At 44.1% G+C, this 23,744-nt stretch overlaps 1 protein-coding gene across 1 annotated transcript; it reads left to right on the forward strand.

The window, feature by feature from the left end:
• The first annotated feature begins 635 nt into the window (after positions 1 to 635).
• Positions 636 to 14,956, forward strand: LOC129819693 (hepatic leukemia factor-like). The gene is made up of 4 exons (XM_055876179.1): positions 636 to 1,682; positions 5,954 to 6,376; positions 9,539 to 9,804; positions 11,328 to 14,956. The coding sequence occupies exons 1-4, from the start codon at positions 1,493 to 1,495 to the stop codon at positions 11,541 to 11,543; spliced, it is 1,095 nt and encodes a 364-aa protein (XP_055732154.1). The 5' UTR covers positions 636 to 1,492; the 3' UTR covers positions 11,544 to 14,956.
• The last annotated feature ends 8,788 nt before the right edge of the window (positions 14,957 to 23,744 follow it).

Genomic DNA, 23,744 nt, shown 5'->3' on the forward strand with positions numbered 1-23,744 from the left:
GACCGAAGTAGATGTGATAATATTGATAATGATGATTTGAATGATTTGTTTAATTTAACTATCACACAAAATCACGAAAGGGATCCGAATCCTTTAAATTTCAGAGATAGCCCACACACCAAGTAGCATACAAGGAATTTATTGGTAAAATCTTTGAAAATAAATGAGGCTACTGAACATTGCAGAGCAATTCCATTCTTGTGTTGGCATAGGATTGGCTACAGGACCCGTGATCATAATCAATTAAACATATATGTATGTTGGTTCATTAATCTCGTGGTTACTGGTTTACCTTTATGACTGACAGTAAAGTAAACCACGTGTTCCATCGGTTCCATCACCAGGAGGGCCATTGAAAGTTGTGCAGGAGGCGACTTGCTATGGTGGTTGTGGTTTGAGAAGAGTAATCAACAACTCCTTCTGTAACTGTTTTGCTTATGGAGGTACTCATTAATGCTGTTTGGGGCGTTTTAGTAGGTGTGGATCATGAATATTGATCAGTCTCTCCCCCAGCGCCAATCCCGGCGAGCGGTGATGTCATGAGAGCGGCCCGTGTTCATTCCAGCTGACTCTAGCCGCGCCGCGCTCGGTTGCTTCCTTGCTGGCAGTTTACAGAAAGGGAGGGAGGGAGTGGGTGAAGGTGAACGACAAAAATAACGACAGAGAAAGAGGGAGGGAGAGAGAGAGCGCGCGCGACTAAGTGGGGAGAGGAAAACAAGGGACATCAACATCTATACTACTCTCATGTTGTTGGATATTATTTGACGAAGCCTTTTTCCCCCTTATCACCCCCCACCCTTTACCCCCCCCTCCACCCCCAAACATACACTTCTTTTCAACTTTCTCTATTATTGGATTTCTTTGAGTTTTGAGACTTTACGTAGGACTACACATTCAATGCTCTCCGTTATATTATAGGCATTTCTCCAAAATCCATGTCAATTATTTTTCGTGGAATATTTTTGTCCAGGTCAAGAAGAAAATCAACTCGGTGCGATGCCTATTATCCTCAAATAAACGGACATCATCAAGCAAGGCAGGTTTCGCGAAATCTGAGCGCTGATGTCCAACTTTGTTTATCTCATAGATAGAGTCTGGAATAAGAGATTTATTAAAGGGCCCCTTGCATCTGGCAAGATTATAGAATCGAACAGTTATTTGACCATGGACATTTCTTTGAGGACATCATTTTCACTTTTGATTTCTCCATGGACATTTGGAAGAGCAATAGTTTATTGTTGATGTCAAGTTATATTTGATATGTCGAATTTCACTATTATTCTCTAGCACTTTCTTAATTCATATTTAGAAAAACTATCATTCGGTGTTCGAATGAGGTAAATAACAGTTGGTGTAGCAGTGTGTATTCAACTGTCCACCTTTTTAATCGTCACGTCACTGTGTTGTGAACCCGCTGACAGCCAGTCAATCGTTTGTGGATTAATCGGATAAATTCCGCGTTCATTCCACGGTGGGAATCAACGGCGTACCAATGTCTAGGCCGCTCACACAACTCCTACCGCCTGACCTCCCGGCCGGAGCGAGCCCACAGTTCAGTACGGGTAACCTTGCGGGTAGTGTCCCGACCGGCGGACACTTGAACTCCATGGCCAGCCTCAAGACTCTCCTACAGCTGCCCATCAAGGCTGACCAGCGAGCGAAAGACTGCTGTGCAATGAAAGGTGAGGTTTGTGTGTGTGTCTGTGTGTGTGGTGGGGGCAGGGAGGGAAGGAAGGGGAAAGTTCATGCATATCAAATGTTTAAATGAATAAATACACACACACACACACACAGGCTGGCCTGCAATCTTTGTTTTCATTCTGTTGGCTTGAATTCATGTTTATAAATATAAAGTGTATAGGCTTGACAATTCTTGCTTTGACTTGTATCATGCATTACTTATGGAAATAGGTTCATATTTTTAAGACAACACAGCAACAAGAACACACACACACACAAACAGCGTTGAACATTAGTGCTTTCATCCTTCAATAAAGACCTGCAATAAAGTCATAGCTCATGATATTGATGTACACTGAGCGTACAAAACATTAGGAATGACTTCCTAATATTTAGTTGCACCCCCTTTTGCCCTCAGAACAGGCTCAATTAGTTGGGGGCATGGACTCTACAAGGTGTCAAGTGTTCCATAGGGTTGCTGTACCATGTTGACTCAAATGCTTCCTACAGTTGTGTCATGTTGGCTGGATGTCCTTTGGGTTGTGGACCATTCTTTATATACACAGGAAACTGTTGAGCGTGAACAACCCAGCAGCGTTGCAGTTCTTGACACACTCAAACCGGTGCGCCTGGCACCTACTACCATACCCCGTTCAAAGGCATTTACATTTGTCTTGCCCATTCACCTGCTGAATGGCATACACACACACAATCTCAAAACTGAAACATTATTTTTTTAACCTGACTCCTCCCCTTAATCTACACTAATTGAAGTGACATCAATAAGGGATCATAGCTTTCACCTGGATTCACCTGGTCAGGGAAAGAGCAGGTGTTCTTAATGTTTTGTACACTCAGTGTATAAAGATGTCTAACACCAGTTCTCAATCCAACAAACATTGATTTTCACACTAGAGCCATTTTAAGTACCCATTCTGCCTAAACAGACATACCCGAAAGTATTATTTATCATAAGTGCCATAAGCAATACCTAGTAATTCTTATACTGCCAGAAAGATTAAAGTCTCACTTTTCTGGTATTTTTAAAAATAAATTGCCGAGGTGTAGTTACTTTTGAGGACACAAACTCAAATTTACAGTACATTTATGATGGAAAAAAAAAAATCATGTATCATTTTTTTCCTATTCATGGGTTGCGTGTTTCGTCACGATATTGTTTTGAACGTTCGAATTGTACTGATGCCCAACTGAGCGTTCAACTCAATGCATCGTCAATGAGCGCTGATGAAGATTTCATCAAAAAGTGCATTACATTGGCTTGGAAATACAATGCCATTCAAAGGGAGGCAATTAATTTGTAGCAAAACCCTTTGTCATCATTTTGATGTCGCCAGATTGACTTTAGAGGCAGTACAACGTTAGCTAAAATTGAGGGGAGGTCACCTGATTTTTAGCTACCTAAGGTTAGATTTGCTAGCTATTTTTTGGGACGAACTTTGCTAGCCAATGACAACATTGCCATCTGTCTAAAGTACATTTTGCGACATGATAATGGTGGCAAAGTTGTTTCCTACTAAACATTTCACTACTTTACCAATGCCATCGTATTTCCAGGCACTATATTGTAATTTACACTAAACAGTCCAGAACGACTGGGCTTATCACGATTTTAGGCACCACTATTGTGCCGCTGATAGAGGGCGGCTTGAGAACGTTCCTGACGGAGGTGCAACCTATGAATTCAACAAAAATAGGTCTTGACATTATTTAAATGCTTTCTAAATATTGTAACATTCAAATGATAAATTACTTATTATAATATTCCACCTTTCCTATAACTGTGAAATATATATGATCACACTTAGTGACAGTACAAAATTGGCACCATTTCATATAAATGACGACGGACAAGTTTCTGCCCAGCAAAGCAGAGACGCCATTTAAGCGGCCGCTAACTTGTTACAACTTCAGCTTTAAGCACAAGTTCCTATTTGAGCAATTGAAAGTGGTATTGTTGAAATTCTACAAAATTATTTTTAATCTTTTCTTGTTGAAAGATCTAAATCCAGCTGGGAACGTCCCAGCGAGACGCTTTTGCTGCAATCGCTAGGCTTTCCCGTTTCGTGTGAGGTGTTTATTGGAAGCGGAGCTACAAGGCTCACAGTCAGAGGATATTGATCCTTTGTCTGGATAGGCCAGAAAATGTGACGTGTTGCTCCCTACGAAAATGAGGTGTTAGATTTTCACATACTGCGTCTCAGATGAGAGCGGAGAGAAGCATGCGGAACGGGACAACCAGAGCTTTCATGGAGTGCACAGCCATTGATGTTATGCCGTTCACAGAGTGCTCTGTACACAAAAATGACGGGCGGAACCGGTCCAGAACCACACAAAATCCTCTAAATAGGGGACTTAACGTTTAAGTTGACTGGATGTCACAACCTCAGTCAACTTCTGTCTGGCTAACATCCTCCCCCTGGTGGCTATATAGTTGAACAACGTCCCTCCACCATTTACATGGATGGTCTTTGTGTGTGAGATGATGCTGATCAAGACTGACAGCTCTTCCATTGGAGTCCGAGCACAAAGGGCCTACCAGCATCAAGTTCACCATCAGAACATGCATAGTCGTGGTGCATCACTAATGTTAAAAAGGGATGGAGAAGGGTTTTATTACATGAGATGGAGTCTTGAGTCTTTTTTGCATCCGAGAGAGTTAGTTGCCTGAGGCTTCGATGCATGATGCATTTCCCTTAAAACAAAAACAGTATATTCCTCTCCCTGGCATGCTTTGTTCTTCGCCCTCGTATACACCCACATGCTGTATGCGTCTCTCCTCTCTCTCCCTCGTCTATTCTCCTTTCCATCCTCTAGCACGTTTACCATATCTCCTCATTCACTCCTCTTGCACTTCTCACATCTCCCTCACTCCCCCTTCACGTCTGTCTCTTCTCATCCCTTTTTTTTTCTTTGCATTGCACATCTCTCTCTTTTCTCTCCTTCTCTCTCCTCTCCCATCACCCCCCTCCCCCTATTTGCACTCCCTCTTATTTCTCTCCTCACCCTTCATTATCATCTGCTATATTTCCTCTCATCCCCCAATGTCGCCCTATCAGCCATCTCTCCTATTTGAATCTCTTTAATCTCCACTCTTCTTCCCTTTCCTCTCCCTTATCAACCCATCTCCTTTTATATTCATTCCCTCTGTCTCTTTTTACTGTCTCCATTCCCTGTAATTACTCCTCTGTTTGTTCCTTCTCCTCTCTCTGATTTGGCGTTGCTTCCCTTCCCTTTCTCCCCTCTCATTTCTCCTGTCTTCTCTATCCTCTCTCCTGTCACTCTTTCTTATTTTGCATTCCCTTTTTTTTCTCCACTCCCTCTCTCTCTTCCCTCCTACATGTCTCTCTCCTCTCCATCTGCATGTGTGTGCGTGCTGACAATAATGTGCTGTGCTGTCCGAGCCACCAGTACAGTCCGGGTGTGATCGTCACACTATGAATCAGGCCTGTCACCCTTTCCCCTACCACTTCTGCCTTGTCTCTGTGCAATCCTCTGCCTAGCTCTCAGCGGGGTCACACTGATAGTCATCCCCCATTTTTGAGCCTCCTCTCCTTGCTCATTAATCTGATTGCTCTCGCCTCCCCTTATTACCTCCTCCAACTCAAGGGGATGAGGGGCTGAGACACAAGATGATGCCACCTCTGCTAATAGTTTTAGTATAGCATCTCATTCTTTCCTCATGATGTTAGCCTACCATCTCACTCTTGCCTCATTATGTTAGCATATCATCTCACTCTTCCTTCATTATGTTAGCTTAGCATCTCACTCTTTCCTCATGATGTTAGCTTAGCATCTCACTCTTTCCTCATGATGTTAGCTTAGCATCTCACTCTTTCCTCATGACGTTAGCTTAGCATCTCACTTCTTCTTCATGATGTCAGAGCAGCATTTCAGTCCACCTTCATGATATTTGCATAGCATCTCACTCCCTTCCTCACATTATTCAGCCAGCCTGTGCGTGAATGGGAAGACTGCTGCCACTGTTGCTGATGCATCCATGTAATGGCGGTTGGTTGCCTGCAAAGCTGATAAGGGCACGAGGCTCGCAGGCAGATTATGTGATGATAAGAGACATCAGTGATGAACACTGAAGAGGCTGGATTGTTGCACTCAATGGCCCTTCTTTCTTTCTCTCTCTCTCTCGCTATCTCTTCTTCTCCTCAATGTTCTCTCTCTTTTATTCTCTCTCGCTCTCTCTCCATCTCTCTTCTCTCCATCTTTTTTTCTCTCCCTCCCAATCTCCCGCTAACAGACAAAGACAAGCCCCAGGACTCGGACGAGGACACCATGGGTGGGGGCCCAGGTGGTCGGCCTTCCCAGTCGGCTTTCCTGGGGCCCCATCTGTGGGAGCGCACGCTACCCTGTAGCGACGGTGGCCTCTTCCAGCTGCAGTACATGGACCTGGAGGAGTTCCTGACTGAGAACGGCATGGCCATGCACAGCAAAGGTGGCAACGGCGCCAGCGCCAGCGCCCAGGTGCCCTCGCAGAGCTCCCTGCAGTCGGCCGTGCCCAACCAGAGCTCTCAGTGCCCGCCGTCATCCCCTCCGCTATGTTCTTCTTCATCATCCTCCATGTCCTCCTCATCTTCCTCCTCCTCGCTGCTGGGCCTGGACAACGGGCCGCCACCACCAAACGGACTGCCAGGCATGATGGGAGGGCCCGAGTGCCTACGTGGTTAGTAGGGTGTGTGGTGAAAGATGGGAGGGTGTGGGTGGGTCCAGGTACGTGTGTGTGTGTTTGATTGTGTCCATGCAAGTGTTTTGTTTCTTTTTGACCATATGGTTGCATGTCTTGCGTTGGTGTGTCAAATCAAATCACATTTTATTTGTCACATACACGTGTTCAGCAGACGTTATTGCGGGTGTATCAAAATGCTTGTGTTTCTAGCTCCAGCAGTGGAGTAATATCTAATAAGTAATATCTAACAATTTCACAACAATACACACACAAATCTGTGTGTCTGAGCAAATCTTGTGTGTGGAATATCGACAATGTTGCAAGATTGCTGGAACCGTCATTGCAGTAGTTGCACCCTCCTCAACATTCCCTAGGTCGGCATTGGTTGGTGGGGGAAAGCACGGCAGTTTGTGGAGCTCAAAGGCTAAAACAAGTTTGTATGAGAGCCAGTGGAACGGCTTTGTGTTTTATTTGTCTAGTGTGAAATTGGTGGCATGATGCTGGCCGGAGATGCGCATGGGACAGGGGACAAAAATATTAGTAGAAGCTATATAAAAAGACGGGGTGTAGTGTCAAGCTAGTCCAGTAGACTTTTCACTGCCCTTTTATTTTGACACCAACGCCTTCTGGTGGCATTTTCTAAACAACACATACTATTGTATACTACCTTCATAAAGTACATTTCGTTTTCAAAACTACAAGCACATGCTTTACAATAACCATCAAGGTTATTGTATATACTGAATGTTTGCACTTTAGGTGACTTGACCTATATTGCAGACTCCATGGGTTGCGGGGGGCAGATTCTTCTGACATTGCTAGCAGTAAGATTTTAGTTCCATTTCCAAAAAGACAAGGACTGTAGCCTTCAAATATTTATGTCACTTTCTATTTTCTGACAAAACATTCTTGCCTGATCTGGTACTGGGTCCAAAACAACCACTCAGAGTTTACAAATACAGATCTGCTAGATATGAGCAACACAAACACACGACATTTATAAAAAGAACCTACACTGATTAGTTACAGCACAGGAAAGACAATCAGAGTTACACCTTAGCTTGGAGAAATACACAAGTACATCAATCATTGAAATGGTGAGGTTAACTTAAGAAACTCCCCTCTTTTACCACATTGATTCATTTGAATGAAATGTGGAGATGAACAGGCTATTAAGGAAGACTCTGCAGTACAGTAAAAACTGCACAGAGAGAGAGAGGGAGAGAGAGCTGTCATTTTTCTCTCCCTCACTCTCTCCCCTCCCTCTCTCACACGCTTGGGCCATGTGCAGGCATCACGTCACGTGCCGATGCAGAGAGCAATGGAGCGAGAGACGGGAAGGGTGGGGCGTAGGAAGAGGGAGGGGTTGGAGGGAGGCCTAGAGGGGGAGTAAATCAGAGAGCGAGAGATAACATTGCATAAGACTAGCCTAGCATAAAGAAGCAGAGAGATTTACATTGCAGAGATAACGCCACCATGTCGCCACACCAGTGTCTTTACACACTGAACAACATTGTGACATAACATTTCAGAATTTCATGTTGTTGACAAGGACTGAGGGAAAGACTGCTGTGAAATGAAAGGTGAGGTGTATTGTTTGTGTGTGATGGGGGGGGGGGGGGGGGGTAGTTTGTCCTATGGATACTTAGGAAGGAAGAATTCGGTGTATATTTTAAATATAAGGTAGAGGGAGGTGGTGGTATGTTGGGTTGGAGGGATATTCTAGGGAACTGTCTTTGTGGTGGCTATGGAGCAAGGGGACTGGGGAATGCATTTTATGTAACACACTTCCTACATTCCATTTCAGCATTGCATTTCCTCAAGTGTTTTCGAAAGACAGAGCACAATCAAACAATTGTTGCCAACAAGACTGATTTCCCCAGAGAGAATGCAATAATCAATAACACCGAGACCAATATTTAATTGAAATGTCAAATGAAATGGCTATGTGATAGCTAATTTATGAAGGTATAGGGAATGTATTGGTTGTCTTCCAGAGAGCAGCTGGTCTTGATTAGGCTATAGCCTTGACAAAAAGCTGCTGTGGCCATAGCTATAGCTCATATTACACCTCAGGGAAATAAAACAGTGTTGTAAAGGCCTAATAAATTGCAGTCTAATTTCACTGCTTAAAGTGGAGTGTGAAAAAATAACGACAAATAATAGTGTGTTTGGATTATGAATGCTTTAAAATCATGCTTCAAAGTGTTACCTTGAAAATTAGCATGTATTGCTATCAAATGTCTAAAAAAATTATATTAAAGGGGTTGGTTCACTATTTTACAACCTGATGACAGATGGTTCCTCACCCTGAAAGTAGTCTATGGGCCAGGAGGAACTGTAATCAGGTTTCTTTCAACAGCAACTCAAACTTCAGTTAACTTTATAGACACAACAAGCTAATAATCAATGGAAGTGATGGGGGCATGTGTGTTTTTTTTTTAAAATGGCAAAATCACCTTTAAGCAACATCAAACTAAATATGGAGTTGATTTAAATTGATTTCAGTGGATTTGGACATTATTTTTGTAAACATGCTCACATGCCCCCCATCACTTCCGTTCACTCTTAGCTTGTGGTGGCTAAGGATAGCTGAAGTGGGTAGTGACTGTTTATTGAAAACCGAACCTTGGATTACATGGACTACTTTCAGGGTGATGAACCATCTAACATCAAGTTGTAAAATATTGAACTACTCCTTTAAAGATAATACTAATTTTACTAACTGAGGGAAATATAGTATGACATTGATCAAAGGTTAAAGAGGGGGGAGAGAGCAATGGCCATACGAAAGCTCAGTGCTGTGTGTAGAAGGTTGTTTACACAGCAGCACTGTTCTTGGATCACTTTCAACTTTTTGCCCAAAATGGTTGTTATTAGGATTGGGCATTGATGTCGGCTTATCCTGGATCAGCCAGCTCAACCACATGACTGACTGATTGATGTAGCCTATGCTTCCACCTGGTGGACGATCTGTATCCCTGCAGCCACCGTGCAGCAGCCAGTTTATAAACGAGTGATGTTGCCATATACACAGAAATAACAAATCCCCTTTACCTTATTCTCGGCATGCTGGAGGCTTTGACCCTTCACCCTGGCCACGGTGGGAAGCATGTGACCAACCAAAAGTTTTGTTTTTGTTGGCCTCTCTCATTATAGGTGGCCAGGTCATGCCTCCAGACCTCTCGCCCTCCTCCACCACCACCTCCTCCTGCCACCCCGGGCCGCCAGGAGGCTCACTGGTCGCCAACGGCACCGCTGACGTCATGGTGAACTTTGACCCGGACCCAGCGGACGTGGCGCTGTCCAGCGTGCCGGGCCAGGAGGCCTTCGACCCCCGGAGGCACCGCTTCTCGGACGAGGAGCTCAAGCCACAGCCCATGATCAAGAAAGCCCGCAAGATGCTGGTCCCAGATGAGCAGAAGGTACTACATTTCTTGAGATTCTTGGCTTTAAACGTAGTTTGCACCTAAGAAGCTTCAAGGTAAAGTTAGCAACACGATGGCATCATACGAAGCGGGGAAACTTCCTGCTTACTCAAGTGAATGACAACGGGGGCATGCCTCAAGGAAGGGCACACATAGGGGAGAGGCAAGTTTGAACTGGCCTGTAGATATGCATGCAATAAATAACAAGGTGAGAATGAGGTAGGAAACTCTCATATTGCTTGCTGTACAGAAGCTCATTGTGACGGCATTGTTATTAAGGCACATGCTTTAATAAAATCTTTATATACAGTTGAAGTCAGAAGTTTACATCCACTTAGGTTGGAGTCATTAAAACTTGTTATTCAACCACTCCACACATTTCTTGTTAACAAACTATAGTTTTGGCTAGTCGGTTAGGACATCTACTTTGTGCATGACACAAGTCCAACAATTGTTTACAGACAGATTATTTCACTTATAATTCACTGTATCACAATTCCAGTGGGTCAAAAGTTTACATACTCTAAGTTGACTGCCTTTAAACAGCTTGGAAAATTCCAGAAAATTGTGTCATGGCTTTAGAAGCTTCTGATAGGCTAATTGACATCATTTGAGTCAATTGGATGTGTACCTGTGGATGTATTTCAAGGCCTACTTTCAAACTCAGTGCCTCTTCGCTTGACATCATAGGAAAATCTAAATAAATCAGCCAAGACCTCGGAAAATAAATGGTTCATCCTTGGGAGCAATTTCCAAACGCCTGAAGGTACCACGTTCATCTGTACAAACAATAGTACGCAAGTATAAACACCATGGGACCACACAGCCATCATACCGCTCAGGAAGGAGACGCGCTCTGTCTCCTAGAGATGAATGTCCTTTTGTGTGAAAAGTGCAAATCAATCTGAGAACAACAGCAAAGAACCTTGTGAAGATGTTGGAGGAAACGGGTACAAAGTATCTATGACCCCAAGCATACTTACAAAGTTATGGCTTAAGGACAACAAAGTCAAGGTATTGGAGTGGCCATCACAAAGCCCTGACCTCAACCCTATTGAAAATATTTGGGCAGAACTGAAAAAGCATGTGCGAGCAAGAAGGCCTACAAACCTGACTCAGTTACACCAGCTCTGTCTGGAGGAATGGGCCAAAATTCACCCAATTTATTGTGGGAAGCTTGTGGAAGGCTACCCGAAACGTTTGACCCTAGTTAAACAATTTAAAGGCAATGCTACCAAATACTAATTGAATGTATGTAAACTTCTGACCCACTGGGAATGTGATGAAAGAAATAAAAGCTGAAATCATTCTCTCAACTGTTATACTGAGTTTAAAGGTATTTGGCTAAGGTGTATGTAAACTTCAGACTTCAACTGTACATGCTTCAAGTGTGAAACTACAATGCTCAGCTTTGACACCTCTCCCCCTTCCCCCATTGCCATCATAAAACTGACCTTTCTTGCCCCTCTCCTCCACTCTCCCCCCCACAACACGCCTCTACTTTGCCGTGACTCCTGCAGGACGACAAGTACTGGAGCCGGCGCTACAAGAACAACGAGGCGGCCAAGCGCTCACGTGACGCCCGGCGCCTCAAGGAGAACCAGATCACGGTGCGCGCCGCCTTCCTGGAGCGAGAGAACGCTGCTCTCAGACAGGAAGTGGCCGACATGCACAAGGAGCTGGGCCGCTGCCGCAACATCCTCAACAAGTTCGAGAGCCGACACGGAGACTTGTGAGGAAGAAGAAGAAGATGAGGGGAAGGGTGGGAGACGGTTAGAAGGCAGCCCCAAGATTGGCAGCACTTTAGTTGAGGGGGTGCGCGTACGGCCTACGTAGACGTGACGTAAGCATTGTATGGCACCTGGCGTAAGCATCCGTGTTGTGAGTAGCCCGCAGTGTTGTAGTGAGTGCAGCCTTCATTTTGTGTATCTGTGCTATGCTGGTTTCACTTCCCGTGTCTCTTTGACAGGTTGCGTCATGACGTCATTCAGTGTTTATATCAGGTGCGTTGCAGTGTTTTTTCGGGTAATACGCAGGCCATACGCGCACCCATTCAGATGGGCGTGTTCAAGTCATACAGATCACAGACGACTAATGTTTTTAAGCTAAAGGCAAGGAGACAAGCCAGGGGAGGACAGATGTGTAATTTTTTCTATGACTAAACATGTATATTTTTTAACTGTACTGAGCAAGGAGGGAGGCATGGGCAAACTAGAAAACAGAGGATGAGCTATATCTAGAGGAGGAGGATTAGGAGAGGTAGGCAGAAGAGAGGAAAGCAAAGAGATTTCAACATAGGAAAACTGTATATTTTTATATTTGCAAAAACAGTTCAGAGGAGATTTTGGAAATACTCTTTTGTATATTTTATATATGGGTGAGTTTAGTAGAGAGATCGGGCCTATATGAAGATGTTTTAACAACAGGGTAGATTGATAAATTATATATTTTGAACTTTGAACAACCATCCCGGTTTAGGGACATCGATCCCGAAGAGGATAGAAGGGTCAGTGGTCGTAATAGAGAATGTATAATGGTTGTTTCCAGGGAAAACATGGCGGCGAGTGAGGAGATGTATCTTAGTAAATGATTGTGGACATGAACAGATAGAAGGTTAAATAAACATTGTATAGTTTAAATAGTGTTCTTGTGGGTTTGTTCAAGCACTTAAAGGACATTTTAATTTTTTTTCACTCCAGCACCACCTCAACATCAACATATGTGAAAATGGCACGTTTCTATGTTTTATAGTAAAATAAATAGAGGAAGGTAAGTGTTTCCAATTAGATCCTAAACCAGTTAGTAGGAAATTAGTAGGCAATGCCTACTCATAATTGCTTAAAAATCACATGATGCACACCGAAGATGTCATTGGGGGAAACACAATTTTCACATATGTTGATGTTGGGGCGGTGCTGGAGATGATGAATGTGAAAAGTGGTGGAGTTGCCCTTTCATTTATTATCTTCTTTTTGATTCCTTTCTTGCATTAAATCTTTTTAATTGTGTGTCTGGCAGTGAGGGGGAGAGAGAGAGAATTTATTGAAATGCTGCAGTCAGTGATCTATCACGAGAACAGCTGCATACGCACTGATGTTTGTGAATAAATATCGGTCAAATGTGTTGCCAGGTATTCATGTAGATGGGTGAATATGTTTGGCTCAGGCGCAAACACAGACAGACACACACCGCAAACAAACATGACTAGCCAAACAGTCCAATAACCTGGACCAGTGACTACGTATGCATTTTCACATTACACACACACACATGCACGCCTGCATGTACGTGCACACACACACGCACACTCTTATTTCAAATCAAATGTATTTAAAAAGCCCTTCTTACATCAGCTGATATCTCAAAGTGCTGTACAGAAACCCAGCCTAAAATCCCAAAAAGCAAGCAATGCAGGTGTAGAAGCACGGTGGCTAGGAAAAACTCCCTAGAAAGGCCAGAACCTAGGAAGAAACCTAGAGAGAAACCAAGCTATGAGGCGTGGCCAGTCCTCTATTTGGCCCTGAAAGCAAGCTGGACCTTGAAACACAGGCCTGGTGTACGATAGCACACAACCAGTCAAGGCAAATAACACTTCCTCACTTTCTACAGCACATGCTGGGAATTTGTCTCTCTCTCCCTCATCCTTGATCCATTTTGAAGTGTGAAACTGGTTTAGAATTGACCGCCCAGGTTAAGTTGGCAGTGTTCAGAGTGAACCGGAGCACGCTGCCACTTAACACACCCCGAGTTTGATTATAATGATGATTATTATTGTGGACTATGTATGGTGCTCAACCTGTTCCTCCATCTGAACCTAGACAACCCGACACAGTAACTGAACTGCCTATAGCCTTTAATTTCTTTGTGATTTGTTCTTTATTTTTGCGTGTCGTACTGTAAGAGTACGTCTGGTATAGAGTGACGCACACAAGAGTATGTCTATACCTCTCCTCAACAAGATAACCCAGTGAAACAATGCACCCTTATGCACCGTACACATGTACAATTAAATACTCCAGCTATTCTCTCACTAGATATGTGTGTATATAATATCCTTGAACATATAAAATATCCGTGACTCTAGATGTAATAATATACATAGCTTGAATATATAAATGCACTATAAGATGATTGGAATCATTATCATTTTCTCAGGCGTTCTGGGGGACAAAACAAAACAAACTCTTACGATAAATCTTAACTTTGATTACAGAAGTTGTGATTCTTAGTTTTATTTTTTTATCCGGGTTTGTCCGGATACATTTTGGAGCTGGCCCATTTTGGCAGTACAATTAGGTAGAGTTCGATGGAATTCCAACTCACCTTGGGAGGGATGTTCTAATTCAACCAGTTCTGGATTTGAAGGTCTTTGTTGATTTCAGACATAGCATTCAATGTTATGTTTTATTATTATTATTATCACAGTTATGATTGCTAGTATTATCGTTGTTGTTGTTGTTATTATTACCCTTCTATTTATTGTCCTTGCTACAACTTTTAAGGGAGAATGCAGTGCTCATTTGATCTCCCTTGTATTTTTCAAGACCATCTTTACTCTACATTATTTTCTATGAGCCTGTTCACTATCGGCACCATCCAATGAGACTGTACAAAGCTCCAGGTGCACTGTGGGGACTGTAGTCTTGGACTGTAGTCTTGTCCGTGTGTTTTGTAATTGAACATAAGCTGAAACAACCACAAACTATGGACTTGAAACCCTGGAAGAATTTGAACTACATCTCCCAGCAGCAGGCTTCTAACACCGTCCATCTTTTGATGGAGAAAGAAGCAACTTTTTGATACCTGGAACTTGTTTGCAGAAACTTATAAACTTTTGACAGTGCTATTTTTCTATGTGTCTGTATATGCATACTGCAACTTTTTGTGGGCATTTGTAGCCCATCCTTACAGTGATGGTATGCTACTAAACGGCATTGCGGGTAATGTGCACAGCCTATTTTCCCTTCCCCTTGTGGATTACAAACTACTCCCTGTTGTGACTGTTATAAATAAACTACAAGTCCCATGAGCACACCACTACCCAATTGCACCAGTAATCTCTACTGATCCTGCCTATAGGGATGCTGAGGAATGTGATCTGTTTTTTCCCGAAAACACCAATAAAGACTCGTCCTTACTCACTGAGAAAGCTTTTGTGGTGTCTTGTATGTTGTCATGATTTTATATCTTCTCTTCATGTGAAACTGCAGTGACTCGAACTCACACAGCATCAGAAAGTACAACAGAGCGCCAATGGGGGGCACTAAGGCCCGTTTAACATGGCGCTATTCTCGAGACCATATTAGACATCATAAAATGGCGGCCCAATGCTCCCAGTGCCACCTGTGACCAGTGGGCTGGTTCAGCTGTTCGTCAACACGGATTGCGTCAAGCAGTCCCCCACGTAACTCCATCTGCCATCTGTCCAATCAGTAGCAGCAGCAACAACATACCGCCACACAGGTGTTAACTAACATGGGTTCAAATGATAGATCCACATGGACTCCCAGAGCATCTGTTTTTCTGACCACAGTATCCATTTCACCACGGAAAGTTTGCTAGACTTTGATAGACTTCCGGGGCTCAACTTGATAAAAAGATGATAAACCTCAATCTGATTTCCCAGGTGAGGTAAATATTAGGTTGTACATAACCATTTCGGATGTTTGTGGTTCATGAAAGACTCTAGCGCAGGTTGATTCCACGTATGACAACAAGGAACCGTCCACAACCACTGGATGCCATTACATTACAATGACGTGGTGGCAATGCAGACAATGTCTGAGCAGAAAAACAGTCTAGACTAAGTCACTGACCTTCATCTAGCAGAGCGTGTGTTACAGTATTACTATTGCAAGGTAGGAATGCCAACATATGAGGCTATTCGATAGGAGCAAAGCCAAAGGCAAGTTTGTCCCTCAGAGCAGTGATCATGAGCGGTGATTAAGTGGTGGACACACTGCAACCCTTTCAATTATCAAGGCCTCATAGTGTCCTTGACAACACTGCTGGGGGACAAACGTGTTTCCTTCCATTGAGACGAGGGAGACGACTGTGGGTGTGTCCCATATGGCACCCGATTCCCTTTTTAGTGCACTACTTTTGACCAGGGCTCACTACTTTTCAGCAAGACCCTCTTATCCAGGGCTCTGGTCAAAAGGAGGGGACTATAAAGAGGATAGTGTGCCATTTAAGACGCAGCCAGTGTTTTGACCACAGTATCAAGGCCTTGGCCTGCTACTGATTAAACCCGTACGGAGTGTTATTCAGATGTTGTCACTGAGCTAGGGAAATACCGGAAGAAGTACAGCGATGTGTGAAAGAAATAATAGATGGTAGAGAACAGGAAGATTACTTGAGGGAAATAATTGTACTTATTGTTTTACTGCAAGGAGGGATGGGTGGAAAGTGTTTGTGTGTGAACCTTTGAGAAGACAATTAGTCGAATAGCTTACAAAGAGAGAATGTGCGTGTGCAAGTTGGTGTGCCTGTGCAAGAGTTTGAGCCTGAGAGAATTGAAGAGAGCGACAAAGAGCGCTTGCTTGAGAGTGTGGCAGTGTAATGTCTCTACTTGTCTGAATGTCTTTCTCTGCACTCTTCAAAGCCTCGCTCAGCTCCCTACGGAACTGGATGAGAGGTTCCCTTCATTAGGGCTGTGTTATGTGCCATGCCTCAATGTAAGGCCCCTCCCAGTGGTGCCCATCTCTTCTCCACCCTCTCACTTTTACATTTAAGTCACTTAGCAGATGCTCTTATCCCAGAGCAACATACAGGTGCAATTAGGGTTAAGTGCCTTGCTCACCTAGCCGGCTCAGGGATTCGAACCTGCGACCTTTCAGTTACTAGCCCAGTGCACTTTACTTGGCTACCTTCTGCCGCCCCGCCTCGCTTTCTCTCTATGTACCCCCATCTCCTTCCCCCTATTTTCCTCTCTCTCACTTTCCCCCAATCCTCTTTCTCCTTCTCTCTTTTCTCCTATAGTCAAAACCCCACAAACACCCCACCGTTTCTCACTTTCTCTTTCTCTCCCCTTCTTTTTCACTTTACCCCCTAGCCTACTGGACACCCCCTGCCCTCCACTAACTCCTCACCCCCTTCCTCTCTCTTTCACCCTACAGCTTTCTTCAATAACCATTTTGGAAGCCAAGGAAGACGGACTGAACTCTCCTTACCTCTTCCCCTCCCTCCTTCGGACTTTTCCACCTCCCTGGCAAACCAACCTGTAACGCTATGGGATTGGGTGTGTGCTTGTGTTGGGGGGGGGGGGGGGGGGGGGGCCTGAAGAGAGCTTCTGCGGCGGTGGCACGGGAGGTTGGCATATCTGACAGGTCTGGAAAAGCTGTCGCGATAATGAGCGAGCCAAATGTCACGGGCATACTGATTACCGAATCAGCCTTCTAATTGTTTCCGGGTGGTATCGAGTTCCGTGCGCAATCAGATGCGAAGGCCGCCAGCATTAATGAGCGACGGTTGTAGTTGGAGATATAAATCCAAATGATGTATTCTATGATGTGTGCCTATTCAATCCAGGCTGTAATGTAATTAAGGCAGTGCGGGTGATCACCAGTGTGCTGGATATATATGGTGCAAGCCTGTCTGACGTGCAGGGTTGTCAAGATATATGACTCCTGACCTTTGTAGCTTAGGTCGCAGTGCAGAGTTGACAGCAAAGTGAGCGATGAGTAATGAGGGGTGGGATATAGAAGACACTGGTGAATAACCAAGTGACACACGGACAGGAAGGTCATACGCTACTTATGAATTGTTATAAGTAGTTTATTAACCATTATAGTAAACTGTTTGTAAATCATTGTGAATCCCTTTCTCCTGTAAGTATCAACATGATTAAATACATCTATACTGCAGTAAATTAAAAAAGGGCAACACACTCCATAATCTCCGTTGCCTGCAGTTACGGCAAATGTCTCCATTTGCTTTGGAGGTTGCGTTGCGATATCTATGGAGATACACGAGTGATGAAATAGGACTTGAATGTGTTCTCGAGTTCACCTTGACTGTACAGTTCAGTTTCAAGCTCAGGCACAGCATATCAATGCACTGGTGCGGACCACATCAATGTATGGTGTCATTACTCTATCGCTGCATGCCGGAGTGCATCTTTCACTGGGTCGGGGGGGACACCCCACATTCTGAAATTGCATTTTTGTCCCCCCCAGTTTTATCATTGGAATGTGATACAAAACGAGGCAATGGTGTGCTTTAGGACCATGCGGACGCTTCCGAGCGGTCGGGTAGGCTGTTTGGAGTGTCTATGCGACTAGATAAAAAAAATCAAATAATAAGTTATGTCCCCCCCCACTTCTAAAACCAAAGTTGCACCCCTGGCTATACACAACACAAAATAGTGGCACAATATTGAGGATGCGTCACATGTCAATGTACACTACCGTTCAAAAGATTGGGGTCACTTAGACATTTCCTTGTTTTTGAAAGCAAAACACATTTTTCGTCCATTAAAATAACATCAAATTGATCAGAAATACAGTGTAGACATTGTTAATGTTGTAAATGACTATTGTAGCTGGAAATGGCAGATTTTTTATGGAATATCTACATAGGCGTACAGAGCCCCATTATCAGCAACCAGCAACCATCACTCCTGTGTTCCAATGGCACGTTGTGTTAGCTAATCCAAGTTTATCATTTTAAAAGGCTAATTGATCATTAGAAAACCCTTTTGCAATTATGGTAGCACAGCTGAAAACTGTTCCTGATTAAAGAAGCAATAAAACTGGCCTTCTTTAGACTAGTTGAGTATCTGGAGAATCAGCATTTGTGGGTTCGATTACAGGCTTCTAGGCAGAGTTCCTCTGTCCAGTGTCTGTGTTCTTTTGCCCAACTTAATATTTTATTTTTATTGGCCAGTCTGAGATATGGCTTTTCTTTGCAACTTTGCCTAGAAGGCCAGTATCCCAGAGTCGCCTCTTCACTGTTGACGTTGAGACTGGTGTTTTGCTGGTACTATTTAATGAAGATGCCAGTTGAGGACTTGTGAGGCTACTGTTTCTCAAACTAGACAATCTAATGTACTTGTCCTCTGGCTCAGTTTTGCACCGGAGCCTTCCACTCCTCTCTCTATTCTGGTTAAAGCCAGTGTGCACTGTTCTGTGAAGGGAGTAGTATACAGCGTTGTACGAGATCTTCAGTTTCTTGGCAATTTCTCGCATGGAATAGCCTTAATTTCTCAGAATAAGAATAGACTGACGAGTTTCAGAAGAAAGTTCTTTGTTTCTGACCATTTTGAGCCTGTAATCGTACCCACAAATCTAGATACTCATCTAGTCTAAAGAAGGAGAGTTTTCAACAGTTTTCAGCTGTGCTAACATAATTGCAAAAGGGTTTTCTAATGATCAGTTAGTTTTTTTAAATGATAAACTTGGATTAGCTAGCACAACGTGCCATTTCTGGGATCTGGCTGGGCCACTCAATGACATTTAGAGACTTGTCCCAAAGCCACTCCTGCGTTGTCTTGGCTGTGTGCTTAGGGTTTTTGTCCTGTTGGAAGTTGAACCTTCGCCCCAGTCTGAGGCCCTGAGGGCTCTGGAGCAGGTTTTCATCAAGGGTCTCTCTGTACTTTGCTCCGTTCATATTTTCCCTCGATCCTGACTAGTCTCCCTGCCCCTGTTGCTGAAAAACATCCCGACAGCATGATGCTGACACCATCATGCTTGACCGTAGGGATGGTGCCAGGTTTCTTCCACACGTGACACTTGGCATTCAGGCCAAAGAGTTCAATCTTGGTTTCATCAGACCAGAGCATCTTATTTCCTCTGGTCAGAGTCCTTTAGGTGTCTTTTGGCAAACTCCAAGCGAGCTGTCATGTGCCTTTTACTGAGGAGTGGCTTCGGTCTTGCGACTCTACCATGAAGGCCTGATTGGTGGAGTGCTGCAGAGATGGTTATCCTTCTGGAAGGTTCTCCCATCTCTACATAGGGACTCTGGAGCTCTGTCAGAGTGACCATCGGGTTCTTGGTCACCTCCCTGACCAAGGCCCTTCTCCCTGATTGCTCAGTTTAGCCGGGGGGCCACCTCTAGGAAGAGTCTTGGTGGTTCCAAACTTCTTCCATTTAAGAATGATGGAGGCCATTGTGTTCTTGGGGACCTTCAGTGCTGCAGACATTTTTTGGTACCCTCCCAGAGATCTGTGCCTTGATACAATCCTGTCTCTGAGCTCTACGGACAATTCCTTCGACCTCATGGCTTCTTATATAGACAGGTGTGTGCCTTTCCAAATCATGTCCAATCAATTGAATTTACCACAGGTGGACTCCAATCAAGTTGTAGAAACATCTCAACGATGATCAATGGAAACAGGATGCACCTGATCTCAGTTTCGAGTCTCATAGCAAAGAGTCTGAAAACTTATGTATATAAGGTTTTTCTGTTTAATTTTTTTTATTCATATGTAAAAATGTCTAAAAGATTAATAGGTTGATTCAGATTATTATTTTTTGTAATCCATTTTAGAATTAAACAAGTAAAGGGGTCTGAATACTTTCTGAATGCCCTGTGACTAAAATCTATTGTCCTATTGCAGCTTCTCAATGGGATGGTGGAAAACGAATGGAACGGCTTCAAATGGAAAGGGAAAGGGGAGATTCCTAGTCAGTGGTACAACTGAATGCATTCAACTGAAACGTGTCTCCTGCATTTAACCCAACGCCTAACTTGAGGGAGCAACTCTCAGTTTGGTCCCTGAAACACTGAAAAGGAGGAGGCCAAGTTTCCAGGAACACCAGGAAATATTGTTGAATGGACGTGTTGCTAGCTCCAACCGTAATCTCTATAACCATCCCTCCAGAGGCCTGCTGCGTCAGAGAAACGTTCCATACTCTCAGGATGACATCACCATTTTACTTAGCCTACACACAGGCCAGGATTCAATCAGATGCATTGTCCACAAGCAAACTGCATTGTCGACAATATGCCTTTTGAAGGCATCTTTCGGACATTCGAGGAGATTGCAGTCACGGTTAAGTAAATGACCTTTAAAAGTAAATTGCAGTACGCTTGTCAACACTGCGTTTTGATTGAATCCTGGCAACAGGCAACTTGACTAAGTGGTGGAAACCAACTCTTTCCTAAGGGCGTGTGCGTTAGGTTCTGACTATAATCTCTGTAATTTTTACCCTGAAGGAGGTATAGGCTGTCTACACTATAGAAGCATTCATAATATGCTGACAGTTACGTACAGTATAGGCACATGTGGAGATTTGACAGTTATTCAGTGGTGTGTGGTGTGGAAGTGGAAACCGTTCTACCTATCCCGCAATGCTTCACGGCAACCTCTCACTTCTACACCCCAAGAGCTCCTCTTCTCTCCTCTCCTCTCTTCTCCCTCTCTTCTCTTCAGGTTAAATTTGACCTCGTTCTTTCTGCCCCCTGCCCCAGAGCCTTCTCCCCCCTGCTTCCTCACTCTCCTGCTCCATATTTTCCTGCACCTCTCCTTTCCTGGACTTCCTCTGCCAGTTCTTCTTCGAAGATGACGGACTCTTCCCCCCCAGCTCTGGATTGGCCGTTGCTATGGAGACTGGTGCTGGAGTGCTGTGGGGAGGGCTAGTTTCCCTGCAGAGGGGAGTGATGTGAAACTCGCTCATGTGTGAGAATGTGTGTGAAGTGTATGTGTGTGTGTGTGTGTGTGTGTGTGTGTGTGTGTGTGTGTGTGTGTGTGTGTGTGTGTGTGTGTGTGTGTGTGTGTGTGTGTGTGTGTGTGCATGCATGCTGTGTACAATATGTTTGTACGAGAGGCAGAGAGTGTGTGAGTGAAGTAGAGGCGGTAATGAGGCTCTTGCTTGTCAGCTGGTCTAGCTGCCTGTTCTGGAGGGCATTCTCCACACTCCTAGTTACCCAGCAATGTGTACCATCCGGTGAGTGTGTGTTACAGTTTTATTTCTGTATTCAGCCCACTGTACACATGCCTTTTGTTTAACTCTAATCATATGTCTGCAGGCAGGCTACAGTGAAGTGAAGTGGCAGAGTGTGTGTGTGTGTGTGTCAATGTGTTTCTGCACTGTGTGGGTGGCAGCTGCAGTGGAGGCGAAGCTTCTAGTGTTTCTGCTCCTTTTACACACTGGAGAGCAGCTCAGCTCATCTGGAGCCGTGGCTCCTGGCTGCTGCAGGGGGAGTGCGCCACAGCACCCTGGATTTGGCTCCTCTCCTGGAGCACGGCTCAAAGTCAACAGGCACAGGACTAGGGAGAGAGGGAGGGAGTGAGAGAGAGAGAATCTGCACAGATTCTGTCAGACCAGGGCCCTGACAGTAAATCTCAGTAAAAACAGAAATAATGGTGTTCCAAAAAAGGTCCAGTCACCAGGACCCCAAATACAAATTCCATCTAGACACTGTTGCCCTAGAGCACACAAAAAAAACGATACATACCTCGGCCTAAACATCAGCGCAGCAGGTAACTTCCACAAAGCTGTGAACGAGCTGAGAGACAAAGCAAGAATGACCTTCTATGCCATCAAATGGAACATGAAATTCGACATACCAATTAGAATCTGGCTAAAAATACTTATAGAACCCATTGCCCTTTATGGTTGTGAGGTCTGGGGTTCGCTCACCAACCAAGAATTCACAAAACGGGACAAACACCAAATTGAGACTCTGCATGCAGAATTCTGCAACAATATCCTCTGTGTACAACGTAAAACACCAAATAATGCATGCAGATCAGAATTAGGCCGATACCCGCTAATTATCAAAATCCAGAAAAGAGACGTTAAATTCTACAACCACCTAAAAGGAAGAGATTCCCAAACCTTCCATATCAAAGACATCACCTACAGAGAGATGAACCTGGTGAAGAGTCCCCTAAGCAAGCTGGTCCTGGGGCTCTGTTCACAAACACCAACAGACCCCACAGAGCCCCAGAACAGCAACACAATTAGACCCAACCAAATCATGAGAACACAAAAATATAATTACTTGACACATTGAAAAGAATTAACAACAAAACAGAGCAAACTAGAATGCTATTTGGCTCTGAACAGAGAGTACACAGCGGCAGAATACTTGACCACTGTGACTGACCCAAACGTAAGGAAAACTTAGACTATTTACAGACTCAGTGAGCATAGCCTTGCTATTGAGAAAGGCCGCCATAGGCAGACCTGGCTCTCAAGAGAAGACAGGCTATGTGCACACTGCCCACAAAATGAGGTGGAAACTGAGCTGCACTTCCTAACCTCCTGCCAAATCTATGACCATATTAGAGACACATATTTCCCTCAGACTACACAGATCCACAAAGAATTCGAAAACAACCCGAATTTTGAGTGAAATACCACAGTTTTTATTTAACCTGGCACGTCAGTTAAGAATACATTCTTATTTACAATGCCTGCCTACCGGGGAACAGTGGGTTAACTGCCTTGTTCAGGGGCAACAGATTTTTACCTTTTCAGCTTGGGGATTCGATCCTACAACTTTTCGGTTACTGGCCCAACGCTCTAACCACTGCCACCCCGCAGTCTGCCATCACAGCAGCAATATTTGTGACCTGTTGCCACAAGAAAATGGCAACCAGCGAAGAACGAACACCATTGTAAATACAACCCAGATTTAATTTCCCTTTTGTACTTGAACTATTACTTGCACATTGTAACACTGTATATAGACATAATATGACATTTGAAATGTCTTTATTATTTTGGAACTTCTGTGAGTGTAATGTTTGCTGTTAATTTTAATTGTTTATTATCTATTATCGAGTCGAGAGAGTGAGAGTGAGAGTGAGAGTGAGAGTGAGAGAGAGAGAGAGAGAGAGAGAGAGAGAGAGAGAGAGAGAGAGAGAGAGAGAGAGAGAGAGAGAGAGAGAGAGAGAGAGAGAGAGGAGAGAGAGACAGAGAGAGAGAGAGAGAGATGGAGAGAGAGAGAGAGAGACAGAGAGAGGAGAGAGGAGAGAGAGAGAGGAG

The sequence above is a fragment of the Salvelinus fontinalis genome, chromosome 22, assembly GCF_029448725.1.
Source record: "Salvelinus fontinalis isolate EN_2023a chromosome 22, ASM2944872v1, whole genome shotgun sequence".
In the NCBI taxonomy this organism is placed as follows: Eukaryota; Metazoa; Chordata; class Actinopteri; order Salmoniformes; family Salmonidae; genus Salvelinus; species Salvelinus fontinalis.

Excerpts from the sequence above, each read along its gene's own strand:
- LOC129819693 (XM_055876179.1), top strand. The coding sequence starts at position 1,493 with ATGTCTAGGCCGCTCACACAACTCCTACCGCCTGACCTCCCGGCCGGA. Across the intron at positions 6,377-9,538 it reads AGGGCCCGAGTGCCTACGTG|GTGGCCAGGTCATGCCTCCA; the intron begins GTTAGTAGGGTG and ends CTCTCATTATAG. Across the intron at positions 9,805-11,327 it reads TGGTCCCAGATGAGCAGAAG|GACGACAAGTACTGGAGCCG; the intron begins GTACTACATTTC and ends TGACTCCTGCAG.